General features: G+C 40.0%; 1 protein-coding gene across 4 annotated transcripts in view; it reads right to left on the reverse strand.

Annotated features, from left to right (window-relative positions):
* traf3ip1 (TNF receptor-associated factor 3 interacting protein 1) overlaps positions 1-14994 on the reverse strand; it is a 43591-nt gene that overhangs the window by 5626 nt on the left and 22971 nt on the right. For all 4 annotated transcript variants that reach the window (XM_057852963.1, XM_057852965.1, XM_057852964.1 and 1 more), the window contains one exon: positions 95-312. In XM_057852963.1, coding sequence (XP_057708946.1) covers positions 95-312 — 218 coding nt within the window. The remainder of the gene's footprint in view (positions 1-94; positions 313-14994) is intronic.

The following is a 14994-nucleotide window of genomic DNA, read 5'->3' on the forward strand; positions in this document are numbered from 1 at the left end:
AGGAAACAATTAATTGAATATGTGAAATTCAGTCACAAGGGAGCAATCCCAGTATACATTTGCATCAATTCGAAAATTTTGTGTGTGGACTTGCCTCTGCTCTTCTAACAAAGCTTGCGCATGTTCCTTGTTCTCCCTGCGCCAGCTCTGCAGCTCCGCTTGCATGGCGTCGATGTCCTCCTGTACGTAGTCCATGATCTTCCCCAATGGTAGCGCGCTCTGACACACAGACTGAATGGACGCACGCAGACGCTCCACCTCCCGTGAGACAAGATCCTGCTCTTGCTTCCGGGCTTCTTCTGATAACAACTTCTGAATATGGAAGCGAATAACACAATGAGTGAGGTCAATCTTATTGTAAAAAGTCATTCAAAGCATGAGTGTAATTGAGGACGGAAACTGGAGTATTTTGACGAAAGTGTGATAAATGTCCATCTCAAATTTGTTGCTGGCCATATCGCAGTTACAATTTTTTTCCCGGAGGGCCGTGATGTCTGACAACTAGGGCTGACATGACAATCTACAACAAATCAATGATGAAATGAATCAGCAAATCTCTTTTAATCTTTATAACTAGTTGTCCGATAATGATTTTTAAATCAAAAACCGATATCCTGATTATGACCAACTCAAATATCCGACACATAAATCAAACCAATACTGATTAGAGGTTAGATCTTGTGCCCGAACCCGACCCGACCCGACATCCGGGTCTGGTCGGGCCCAAAATGTTAAGCATTCACGTTCGGGTCGGGTTGGGCCGCCATGCCGGACTAATAAATTATTTAAAAAAAAAAAAAAAAAAAAAAATGGAGAGCAGGCTCTCTGTATTGCGCTTTTGCTTGTGCACGCACGCACATGAACGCCGTGGCGCCGCACGCTTTTTCTTCTTGTCCTCCCGCTGTAGCGCTTGCGCACGGCCGAGGCACCGCCCTCTTTTTCATTTTCTCCTGCTCTGGCGCCTTCCGCGTGTACACAACTCCACAACTCCTCATCCTCGTGGTACTTCTTTTTCAATATGGAGCAGCGTGAAGTTAAAAAAAAACTGAAGACGGGGGAATGGAAGAGGCAAGAATGCACCGGTAGGAGTGAGGTGTGGAAAGAATGTCAATTGATCGTTGAAGATGCAACAAAAAACTGTGTCGGCTTCGTCGAATGCAACAAATATATACCCAAAACTTTCCAAGTTGGCAAGAAAAAGTGTTGTGCATTCCTGCAAGCAGCAGCAGCAGCAGTGAGAGTTTTCAGCGCTGCAGGCCGCACAATAGATCAGCGGAGAACGTCACTGAAACCTGCCAGTGGACGCAATCTTTATTCCTGCACGACGACGACCAAAAAATATAAACACTGTAAGTAAGCCATAATATCCTGCTGTTCAAATCGCCATTTTTAGTCCGAGCCGGTCTAATTATTTCCCTTATTTCACAGGAATAAAGAGCAGGACATAAGGCCGCAAGTTGCAGACTGCAGTGAAGGCCAGCCCGCAGTTTCAAAGCCTTTATTTCATTTTTATTAGGGCCCGAGCACTCTCAGCGTGCGAGGCCCTATTGTTCTTCGAAGGATTATTATTATTATTAGGGCCCGAGCACTAAGCGTGCGAAGGCCCTATTGTTTTGCAAAGGATTATTATTATTATTATTATTATTATTATTATTATTATTATTCTTCTTCTTCTTCTTTTTTCAGGGCAAATGAAAATGGCCAATTTGGAGGCCTGAACATGCACGAAAAGTCACCAAAATTTGCACAAACGTGCGGCTTTGCGTAAATTTCGATAATCTTGTGTCGTTTTGAAAAAATGTCAAAAAATGGCTCAGTGGCGCCCCCTTGACCCTTAAAATTTTCAAAAAGGCCTCTCCTCTCAGGTTTTCAACGTAGAGCAATGAAATTTGGGGAGTAGATACCTTATGCCTAACTGTTCAAAAAAGCCTCTTGCACCCATATTCCAAATCCAACAGGAAATCGGATATTTTGGATCAAATGTGAAATTTTTATCGGTTCACAGTTTGAGTTTACATTTGGAGGCCTGAACATGCACGAAAACTCACCAAAATTTGCACATACATGCAACTTTGCGTAAATTTTGATAATCTACAAAAAAATTTAACAAAATGGCTCAGTGGCGCCCCCTTGAAATTTTCAAAAAGGCCTTTCCTATTAGGTTTTTTCAACGTAGAACGATGAAATTTGGCAAGTCGATACATTGTGCAAAACTGCTCCAAAAAGTCTCTTGCACCCATATTCCAAACCCAACAGGAAGCCGGAAATTTTGGATCAAATGTGAAATTTTATCGATTTACATTTGAGACCTTGTCGCTGAAGAAAATAGTTGGATAGTCTTCAAAATTGGTCAGACTATTCAGGAGACATATGAGATCTTAAGTTTTCAAAATGGTGAGTTTTCACTCAAGGGTCTGACCTGGGCGTGGTCCCAAAGTCGGCCATTTTTGGGCAAAATACCAAATTCAGAAAATGATTAAAAACTCCGTGATACAACGTTCAATCTTTTTCATTTCTAGCATGTATATGAGATATCCCAGCCTGAACACGACTGCATTGAAATATTACCCATTAGGCCTGGCGCCCCCTAGTGGGAACAGGAAATGGCCTTCTTTACGAGACAGGCTCCTCCTCCAAGGGAAAAAAATCTATTGACCTCAAACCTGTTTCAGGGGAGCCTCAAGACATGTGTTCAGGTCCCTGATGAAAAATATTGAGGTTTCGTTGAAGCGGAGAGGTCCAAACTGGAAGTGAAAATGACCGTCAACAATTTGTCTCGCCAAAAATTTTGAACAGTCATAACTCGGCAGATATGCAACATATCTGCGCCAAACTTTCCGTGTTTGTTGAGAGTCATACCCTGAAGGTTCTTGTAGGGGTCATTTGCATCAACTCTACAGTGCCAACTAGTGGCGACAGAAAGAAGTTTTAAAAAAGGCCTTTCCTATTGGGTTTTTTCAACATAGAGCAAGGAAATTTGGGGAGTAGATACCTTATGCAAAACTGCTCCAAAAAGTCTCTTGCACCCATATTCCAAATCCAACAGGAAATCGGGTATTTTGGATCGAATGTGAAATTTTCATGGGTTCACAGTAAGAGTTTACATTTGGAGGCTTGAATATGCATAAAAACTCACCAAAATTTGCACATACATGCGGCTTTGGATAACGTTCGATAATCTTGCAACGTTACGAAACAATTTAAGAAAATGGCTCAGTGGCGCCCCCTTGAAATTTTCAAAAAGGCCTCTCCATTTAGGTTTTTCTAACATAGAGTGATGAAATTTGGAGAGTCAAAACTTTGTGCAAAACTGCTCCAAAAAGTCTCTTGCACACACATTCCAAATCCTACAGGAAATCGGGTATTTTGGATTGAATGTGAACTTTTTATCGATTTACAGTGTGCACATTTTACACCTTGGCACCTAGGGAATTAGTTTGATCATTCTCAAAATTGGCGAGACTGTTCATGAGGCATATGAAATCTTAAGTTATAAAAATGGTGTGTTTTCATTCACGGGCCTGACCTGGGCGGGGCGCCAAATTCTTCCATTTTTTCGCCAAAACACCAAATTCGGAAAATGACTGATAACACCCTCATACAATGTTAAATCTATTTTAAATCTGGCATGTGTGTGAGGTATACCAGCCTGAGCAGGACTGGATTGAAAATTTACCATTTGTGCCTGGCGCCTCCTAGTGGAAACAGGAAATGCCCTTTTTTACGGGACACACTCCTCCTCTAAAGGGAAAAAACCAATCTACCTCAAACCTGCATAAGGGAAGCCTTAAGACCTGTCTTCAGGTGCCTGATGAAAAATATTGAAGTTTCGTTGAAGCGGAGGGGTCCAAACAGGAAAGTGAAAATGACTGTCAACAATTTTTCTCTCCAAAAACTTTGAACAATCATAACTCGGCAGATATAGAACATATCTGCGCCAAACTTCCCGTGCTTGTTGAGAGTCATACCCTGAAGGAACTTGTAGGGGTCATTTGCATCAACCCTACAGCGCCAACTAGTGGCGATAGGAAGTCACTCGTTTTTCCAAAACATGTCCAGTTCTTTTCATGTTGGTCATTGTAGTTTCAAGACCTATTAAAATACTTTTTTACGGCCCATGTCCACGTGTCTCTGTCTGTTGCCGTGACGACCCTTTGTTCGCCATTTAAAGGAAATATTTTTTTTCAGAGACTCAGGCAGCTTATAGAGCCACAATATTTGGCACACTTGGTCGAATTGGCCAAGTTAGAAGATTAATTTTGGTTTTGAATAAGGGTTTGGCTGCACAGCTCAGTAGTGGCTCCTTTTTTGTAGTACTCTCTCCAATAGGGGTTTTTATCTCTTGGGTGTGGGAATGTAAATAGGCGACTTTCGAGCATGTTAGGTTCTAATGAGATGATTAGAGAGGAGGATCTGCCACCACCCTGACCTGCACACAGTCCGAGTTGCGTGACGTCCGAGTTGCGCTAGTTTGCGAGGGCCCGTTCAGTCCTGCTTGCAGGCCTAGTTATTATTATTAGGGCCCGAGCACTCAGCGTGCGAAGGCCCTATTGTTTTGCAAAGGATTATTATTATTATTATTATTATTATTATTATTATTATTATTATTATTATTATTCTTCTTTTTTCAGGGCAAATGAAAATGGCCAATTTGGAGGCCTGAACATGCACGAAAAGTCACCAAAATTTGCACATACGTGCGGCTTTGCGTAAATTTCGATAATCTTGTGTCGTTTTGAAAAAATGTCAAAAAATGGCTCAGTGGCGCCCCCTTTACCCTTAAAATTTTCAAAAAGGCCTCTCCTCTCAGGTTTTCAACGTAGAGCAATGAAATTTGGGGAGTAGATACCTTATGCCTAACTGTTCAAAAAAGCCTCTTGCACCCATATTCCAAATCCAACAGGAAATCGGATATTTTGGATCAAATGTGAAATTTTTATCGGTTCACAGTTGGAGTTTACATTTGGAGGCCTGAACATGCACGAAAACTCACCAAAATTTGCACATACATGCAACTTTACGTAAATTTTGATAATCTACAAAAAAATTTAACAAAATGGCTCAGTGGCGCCCCCTTGAAATTTTCAAAAAGGCCTTTCCTATTAGGTTTTTTCAACGTAGAACGATGAAATTTGGCGAGTCGATACATTGTGCAAAACTGCTCCAAAAAGTCTCTTGCACCCATATTCCAAACCCAACAGGAAGCCGGAAATTTTGGATCAAATGTGAAATTTTATCGATTTACATTTGAGACCTTGTCGCTGAAGAAAATAGTTGGATCGTCTTCAAAATTGGTCAGACTATTCAGGAGACATATGAGATCTTAAGTTTTGAAAATGGTGAGTTTTCACTCAAGGGTCTGACCTGGGCGTGGTCCCAAAGTCGGCCATTTTTGGGCAAAATACCAAATTCAGAAAATGATTAAAAACTCCGTGATACAACGTTCAATCTTTTTCATTTCTAGCATGTATATGAGATATCCCAGCCTGAACACGACTGCATTGAAATATTACCCATTAGGCCTGGCGCCCCCTAGTGGGAACAGGAAATGGCCTTCTTTACGAGACAGGCTCCTCCTCCAAGGGAAAAAAATCTATTGACCTCAAACCTGTTTCAGGGGAGCCTCAAGACATGTGTTCAGGTCCCTGATGAAAAATATTGAGGTTTCGTTGAAGCGGAGAGGTCCAAACTGGAAGTGAAAATGACCGTCAACAATTTGTCTCGCCAAAAATTTTGAACAGTCATAACTCGGCAGATATGCAACATATCTGCGCCAAACTTTCCGTGTTTGTTGAGAGTCATACCCTGAAGGTTCTTGTAGGGGTCATTTGCATCAACTCTACAGTGCCAACTAGTGGCGACAGAAAGAAGTTTTAAAAAAGGCCTTTCCTATTGGGTTTTTTCAACATAGAGCAAGGAAATTTGGGGAGTAGATACATTATGCAAAACTGCTCCAAAAAGTCTCTTGCACCCATATTCCAAATCCAACAGGAAATCGGGTATTTTGGATCGAATGTGAAATTTTCATGGGTTCACAGTAAGAGTTTACATTTGGAGGCTTGAATATGCATAAAAACTCACCAAAATTTGCACATACATGCGGCTTTGGATAACGTTCGATAATCTTGCAACGTTACGAAACAATTTAACAAAATGGCTCAGTGGCGCCCCCTTGAAATTTTCAAAAAGGCCTCTCCATTTAGGTTTTTCTAACATAGAGTGATGAAATTTGGAGAGTCAAAACTTTGTGCAAAACTGCTCCAAAAAGTCTCTTGCACACACATTCCAAATCCTACAGGAAATCGGGTATTTTGGATTGAATGTGAACTTTTTATCGATTTACAGTGTGCACATTTTACACCTTGGCACCTAGGGAATTAGTTTGATCATTCTCAAAATTGGTGAGACTGTTCATGAGGCATATGAAATCTTAAGTTATAAAAATGGTGTGTTTTCATTCACGGGCCTGACCTGGGCGGGGCGCCAAATTCTTCCATTTTTTCGCCAAAACACCGAATTCGGAAAATGACTGATAACTCCCTCATACAACGTTCAATCTATTTTAAATCTGGCATGTGTGTGAGGTATACCAGCCTGAGCAGGACTGGATTGAAAATTTACCATTTGTGCCTGGCGCCTCCTAGTGGGAACAGGAAATGCCCTTTTTTACGGGACACACTCCTCCTCTAAAGGGAAAAAATCAATCTACCTCAAACCTGCATAAGGGAAACCTTAAGACCTGTCTTCAGGTGCCTGATGAAAAATATTGAAGTTTCGTTGAAGCGGAGGGGTCCAAACAGGAAAGTGAAAATGACTGTCAACAATTTTTCTCTCCAAAAACTTTGAACAGTCATAACTCGGAAGATATACAAGATATCTGCGCCAAACTTCCCGTGCTTGTTGAGAGTCATACCCTGAAGGGCCTTGTAGGGGTCATTTGCATCAACCCTACAGCGCCAACTAGTGGCGATAGAAAGTCACTCGTTTTTCCAAAACATGTCCAGTTCTTTTCATGTTGGTCATTGTAGTTTCAAGACCTATTAAAATACTTTTTTACGGCCCATGTCCACGTGTCTCTGTCTGTTGCCGTGACGACCCTTTGTTCGCCATTTAAAGGAAATATATTTTTTTCAGAGACTCAGGGAGCTTATAGAGCCACAATAGTTGGCACACTTGGTCGAATTGGCCCAGTTAGAAGATTAATTTGGTTTTGAATAAGGGCTTGGCTGCACAGCTCAGTAGTGGCTCCTTTTTTGTAGTACTCTCTCCAATAGGGGTTTTTATCTCTTGGGTGTGGGAATGTAAAGAGGCGACTTTCGAGCTTGTTAGGTTCTAATGAGATGATTAGAGAGGAGGATCTGCCACCACCCTGACCTGCACACAGTCCGAGTTGCGTGACGTCCGAGTTGCGCTAGATTGCGAGGGCCCGTTCAGTCCTGCTTGCAGGCCTAGTTATTATTATTATTATTTTTTCATGGCAAATGAAAATGGCCAATTTGAAGGCCTGAACATGCTCAAAAACTCACCAAATTTTGCATATACATCCGGCTTCGCGAAAATTTCGAAAATTTAGCAACGTTTTTTAAAAAAATCAAAAAATGGCTCAGTGGCGCCCCCTTGAAATTTTAAAAATGCCCTTTGCTTTGATGTTTTTCAACGTAGAGCGATGAAATTTGGGGAGTGGATACGTTGTCCAGAGACGCTTCAAAAAGTCTGCAGCACCCATATTCCAAACCCAACAGGAAATCGGATATTTTGCATTGAATGTTGAAAAACATAGCATTTTGGGCGAAAACCAGCATGCACGTTTCAGACCATTGCGCCGAGCCAGTACGTTGGATCTTCCTCAAAATCGGTGTACGTCTTCATGAGACATATGAGATATTAAGTTGTGAAAATGGTGAGTTTTCGTCCACGGGCCTAACCTGGGCGGGGTACCAAAGTCGGGTGTTTTTTTGGCAACGCGCCAATTTCAGTAAATGATTAATAACTTCCTGATACAAGGTCCAATCTTTTTCATATTTGGCATGCGTGTAAGGTGTCTTAACCTGAACACGACTGCATTGAAATATTTTCCATTAGGCCTGGCGCCCCCTTGTGGGAAGAGGAAACACCCATTTTTACGAGAAAGGCTCCTCCTCCTGGTGAAAAACATCAATTGACCTCAAACCTGCATCAGGGGAGCCTTAAGACATGTCTTTAGGTATATGATGAAAAATATTGAGTTTTCGTTGATGTAGCAGTACCCAAACAGGAAAGTGAAAAGACCCTCGGCATTTTGTCACAAAATGGCCAATTTCCAGGTCTGAACATGCTCGAAAACTCACCTAAATTTGCACATACATGCGGCTTCATGTAAATTTCATGAATTTAGCAACATTGCCAAAAGATGTCATAAAATGGCTCAGTGGCGCCCCCTTCAATTTTTAAAAAAGGCCTGTCCTATTAGTTTTTTTCGACGTAGAGTGATGAAATTTGGGGAGTGGATACGTTGTGCAAAACTGCTCCAAAAAGTCTCTTGCACCCATATTCCAAACCCAACAGGAAATCGGGTATTAGGGATTGAATCTTGCACAACATGGCATTTTTGTCTAAAACCAGCATGCACGTTTGACACCATTACGCCGAGGCAGTAAGTTGAATGCTCCTCAAAATTGGTCAGACTATTATTGACACATATGAGATGTTAGGTTATCAAAATGGTGACATTTCATTCACGGCCCTTTCCTGGCCAGGGGAGCAAATGTGTCTTATTTTTGACAATACAATTCAGTAAATGACTATAAGTCGCGGTTTTTTTCATATTTTGCTTTGGGGTGCGACTTATACTCAGCAGCGACTTATGTGTGAAATTATTAACACATTATGATAAAATTTCCCATGTTATTTTGGTGTTTTGGACTAATGGTTTTGTAAACTTGTTAGCATGCTATAGTTATCTGAATAACTCTTAATAGCTATGGCCACGTTCGCGTTCTGCCTTTGGCAATGTATGTTCAATTGTATAATTGACTTTTTTAAATTGAAATGGATGCATTTAGTTTGTGGCGCTTTCACGCCCACCTGGGAGCGCACTCGCACTTGTTTACGTGAAGAAGAGCGCTCGCACACCAGAAGAAGACAGACAGCTACGTAGCTCTGAGTGAGTGAGTGAGTGAGTGAGTGAGTGAGTGAGTGAGTGAGTGAGTGAGTGAGTGAGTGAGTGAGTGGGCGAGTTAGCGAGAGGGAAAGACGGCTGCGAAGCTACGTTCATTGTTTATGCTTTTAAAATATCTCTACAGAGGCAACGCCTGCGTGTATCATCTTTTCTGTTGTTGTTGTGTGTTTTCCACCCGCGAGCGGACACTTACAGCCAGTTGTGTGGTTGTTTGAATGGTGTGCTAATGCTAGCGAACGCATGCTAATCTGTTATGTTATTGCTGCAATAGTACCTAATTATCATTTATTTACGTTGATGTGAACCTGTTTGCTATCGAGGACCAAATTGATTCAACAAATTATGCGGACGTCCAGCATTGTCTTTTTGGAGTTCGCTGTATATAGCCAGGACCGAGCGGTAGCGTCCTGGTGAGGACAGTATATTCGCATTTCGTTGTTTATGCACTGTACACTGTAGATTTATTCAGCATGTTGTTCTCTATTGTATTTTTATATTAAACTGCCTTTCAAGATGACATATCTGTTCTATGTGTTGGATTTTATCAAGTACATTTCCCCCAAAATTGCGACTTATACTCCGGTAAGACTTATATATGTGTTTTTTCTCTTTGTTGGGCATTTTCTGGCTTGTGCGACTTATACTCAGGTGCGACTTGTAGTCCGAAAAATACGGTAATAACTTCCTGATTGAAGGTGCAATCTTTTTCATATTTGGCATGAATGTGAAGTATTTCAGCCTGCACATGACTTTATTGAAATATTACTCATTACGCCTGGCGCCCCCTAGTGGGAACAGGAAACACACTTTTAATTAAATAGAAAGGCTCCTGCTTCTCAGGGTCAAAAATCAATTGACCTCAAACCTGAATCAGCGGAGCCTTAAGACATGTGTTCAGGTGCCTGATCAACAATTTTGTTTCGTTAAAGCAGAGGGGTCCAAAAGGAAAGTCATAATGACCGTGTTCAGGTGCCTAATAAACAATTTTGTTTTGTTAAAGCAGAGGGGTCCCATAGGAAAGTCATAATGACCGTCGCCATTTTCTCTCCCCACTAATTCTGAACATTCAGACATGCAATATATCTGCCTGGATATCTGTCTGTTGTCGACTGCCACCGCCCCGACCTGCCTGCCCTTCGACTTTGTTTGACGTCCGAGTTGCGCCATACGCGAGGGCCCGTTCAGTCCTGCTTGCAGGGCTAGTTCTTTTTATAATTTATTTTTGGTATTGTTGCCATTACAATAAAGAGTGTTATTTCAAAGCATTTGTAGTTTTTTTTTTTTTGTTTTTTTTTTTTTGCTGCTGTTCCCTCTCCATGTCAGAGAGGCACGTCCATGTGAGAACGATATCCCACACACTCAGAAATATATTTAACAAACTTTCCCAGCGTTATTTCGTTGTGTAAATCCCTTTATAATTCTCATAAAAATATGTAGACTATTTAAATATTGAGTAAACTTACTTTTTTTTTCTGACAACTGGGAATTCGTTACGAGAGACACTTTTATTTATGCACACAAAGGCAACACAAATGTGATCCTTTTGAATCTTTTCTGTGTGTCTGCAAAACCGCATAAATTTTTTTTAATATTAAACTTTCCCAGCGTTATTTCGTTGTGTAAATGTTTTTATAATGATCATAAAAATATGTAGGCTATTTAAACATTAAGAAAATTTGCGTTTTTTTCTGCCAACTCGAAGAAATGAAAATAAATTGCTGCTGCGTTTTTTCTTCTTCTTCGCGTCACTCCAACAAATAAAATAAAAGAAATCGGGTTTTTCGGGCTCAAGCCTGCAAATCTAGTTAATTGATCGGGCCCGGGCCGGGTTGGGCCTCAATACCAGTGGACCGTGTCGGGTCGGGCTGGATTTTTTTAGGCCCGAACTAGGCTCTAATACTGATATATCCAGTCGTGGACTTAATTTGTTGTGGCTAATTTTATTGTGGTGCCCACTGGATAATTTAATAATGATAAATGTTACAACTTGAAGGTTTTCCAATGAACATTCTGTGAAAAATAAGAACAACTTCAACTGAAGGAATGGAAAAAGTGCCTATTTTGCACCACTATATTTACTGTTGAAATCAAAATAATGGCGACATCAGTTTTTTATATCAAGTGCAAAGTGCCAATAAGGCACTGCCAAATAAATTATGGCTCACACAGTGCTTCTGGCTCAAAATAACAACAAAGTCACACAACTTCAGTACAGTGAATGAGGTTTGTCATGAGTTTATAATTCATAAATTTTCAATCATTGATTGTTTATTTAATTTTTTGCACCACGAATGCAAATGGTCTACTTACATAACAAATCCAAAGGACAGCATAACTGCTGTGCTAAGCTTCTACATTCACTTTGAAGGCAACATGTATATTGGCCAAAAACCGATGTCAATATTATCCGATATAATTTTAAAATGCTTCCATCCGCCGATATTATTGGCTATCTGATAATATCTGACAACTCTAATACATTATGCAATAAAATAAAAATAATGACCATTAAGTTTACATAATCATCAATGCCTCAAACATTTAGTTTGTTTTTTTAAGGCCCGAATTTTGACAAAATCCATTTAATGACTTTAAATGCTTTTTAATGACCCACATAAAACCTGTATTTAGACAGTTAATTTTCAGACACTGTTGACCCGAAAACTTTCAACTCTTCTTTATTGACTCTTATTTGCAAATACTCTCCAATATATTTTTGTGTTTTATTCACTTATTTTTTAAACACACAGTAGCTTATTTTTCTTTTAAAAAATCTGTTGTATTTCTTTTTCACATGGATTTAATTTCTCTTGCAGATTTAAAAAAAGAAGAGAAAAAAAAAACTTTGGGAGATTTCTGGCGATCAACAAAAATGGCCGACCAAGAAGCATGCTCCAGGATTGAATAGCGGTCAGTTATCAAGTTTTTGGTTGCTGAAGGTTGCAAACCAGTTGAAATTCATAGGAGAATGTCAACTGTCTATGGTGCCACATGTTTCAGCTGAAAAAATGTCTTAAAAAATTGCACGAAATTTGACAGTGATGATGAAGTCAAAAGTGTTATGAGCGACTGGCTGACAGAATATAGAAGCTTGTGCACAGATGGGAAAAGCATGTGACAAAACAAAAAGCAAGCTTCTATCTGTATCAGAAAATTCACCTTATTTACTCAATGACCACGGTATATACCGTAATTTCCCGAATATAACGCGCACTTTTTTTCCCCCAAAATCAAATTTTAAAATCATGGTTCGCATTATACACGGGTACATGGATGGAGACCGAAATATATATATATATTTATCTATATATATATATATATATATATATATATATATGTAAATACCGATTTTTTTTTTATTGACACGGCCATGTGTTGAAGAAACTCATGCGGCGATCCATTGCCGACCATTACGGTACGTGACGTCACCATTTTGTTTCGGTAATGCTTCACTCTGATCTGCCGAATGATTTCGTTTGTGTTAAATGCTGCTTTTTTCACTCTTCATAAAGCACAGAATTTAGTTTCTTGAACTCATTTGAGTAACGTTTATTGCAGCTACGCAACTCGGACCTTAACAAACGTAACAACACAGACTTCCTGTGTCCGTCAACTATATCTGTCCCTCGGGAAACTCAAACCCAAATAACAATAGTTCCTATTGTTACTGTCGAGTCGACAGCGATGAGCTCTCTCGAATTTCTGACTTACGTTCTCCCTTTCATTTTACCGTATCAATCCATGGAGGAAACATTTATTCATCATGATGAAACAAGCAAGATATATAGCAGCCTTTAAAAGAAAAATCATGTCTGTTTTGTTTTCTCCTGGATTCTGCTAAGTTCAAGGAGTTATCAGATCTTATTATTGCCGTACATATTGTCAGTTTACGGTAATGTTTTGAACTACCAATGCGCTATGCCTGTGCTGTGTTTCACCAGTCAGTAAAATGACATTTCTGTATCTGTACACGAGCTCTGTTTTCTTGTATTCTTCTATTTATTGGTGCTAAAAATAGGGTGCGCGTTATACACGTGTACAATAATTTTTCCTGGATTTTACAAGTAAATTTGGGGTGCGCGTTTTACACGGGTGCGCCTTATATTCGGGAAATTACGGTATTTTTTTACATTTTTGATTAAAAAAAAAAAAAAAAAAAAGCAAACCCGGGAAAACAGTGAATATTCTTTTTATTTTTTGTTTTATGATAAAAAGAAACGAAACAATTTTAATATTCTGTTTTAAATGTTTATTATTGAATAAAGGAAATTGAAATATTCCCTAATTTGTGCAGTACTTGGTCTTTCTTCGATGACTACAGAAATTTCATTTCGATTTCATTTTAGTGAGAAAACATGAAAATTACCTTCAAAGGCCACAAAAAAAAATTGGGCTGATTGGACATGGCCCCCAGACTTTACATTTGACACCTGTGCTCTGGAAAACTAATTGTGCTGTTAGACTGCAAATGGTCACACACTATCTTTATTAATTAAGTTTAACAAGTCCAAAAGATAATCACATTTTGATTTTACAATCTTACTTCATGCAAGAAATTACCGTCGTCATTTTTGGAGGATTCAAAGGACTAATTGCCAACCAAGTTTCAACGACAGCTTAATTTAAAAGTTCAGGATTTCAAAGCTTAAATGTTAGCCAGGAATGTTACAAACTAGGCAAGTATATTTATAGAGATCAAACGTGTGACTGAATTGTGTTGGTACAAGCAGTGAAATTGGATGGCGGAATGGTGAAGACCTCTGGTATGTTGATTGGTTGGAGTGGGGGTACCTTGATGACAAAAAGGAGGAGTACCTCCCTTAACAGGCAGCAAACCAGAGAATGTTTGCTCAGCTGGGCTTGTGCTAAAGACTCCGCAATGTCTCAGTGCGCCTGTACGTGTGTGTATGAATAAGAAGCCTGACACACATTCATGCAGACATAAACACTAATTTAGACAAAGACACACACATCCCCCACCTGCACTCGTAGTCCTTGTTTATTTTAGTAACAAGCTGTGGCACCGAGGTTATTTTACTACAGTATTGAGTAACAACTGACACACTTAGCGAGCCTTTCAAGTTGGACTCATGGCTCATATCCACGGTGGCGCAGACACCTGCCACGACCAGGCAGCAGACGCTAAACTACGTTTTTTTCTAACTCTGGAGGTAAAAAGGGCGAGGTCAAACAGGTAAACAATGTGGACTATTCAGCCACCGCGTTTGAGGAAAGTACATCAGGCTTCTGAGAATTTGCCATCTTTTTTTTCCAGGGGGTGGGTTCCTTGAGTGCAAGGGTTGAAAAGCCTCAGCCCCGCGGTTCACCGTCGAGGTGGGTGGCTTTGCACTGGGTGAGAATCCTGCAGCTACACAAACACTGCGGTTGCTCCGGGCTTTCAGTTTGGTCCGAGCAGTGGAGGCGATACTCGGCCTGGTTTTTAAGTCCTTTTTGCAACAAGTTTATTGTAATTTCTCTTGTTTAACCTGCAGTTTAATAATTACCAATGAGGGGTGTGCATAATATGAGTAGAACTGAAATGAGGAAAATCTGACATGTATTATCACGTTTATTTCCTTTTTTAAGACTTGTGAGTAGGAGTGGGAACCTCTTGGTACCTCACGATACTATACGATTTGCGATACAAAGCTCACGATAACGATGATCTGATGATACAACGATTATCGTTACATTGGTCAGGAAATCACTCTAGGATATTCTACAAACAACTAATAACCAGAAAAACAAGCTTCTGCTGCGAATTGAAATAAGTTTATCATTAGTAGATGTCCAATCCATTTGAACTGGGAGGGTGGCAGCGAATGAACATTCGTTCA

Source organism: Corythoichthys intestinalis, chromosome 12 (genome assembly GCF_030265065.1).
Source record: "Corythoichthys intestinalis isolate RoL2023-P3 chromosome 12, ASM3026506v1, whole genome shotgun sequence".
Lineage (NCBI taxonomy): Eukaryota > Metazoa > Chordata > Actinopteri > Syngnathiformes > Syngnathidae > Corythoichthys > Corythoichthys intestinalis.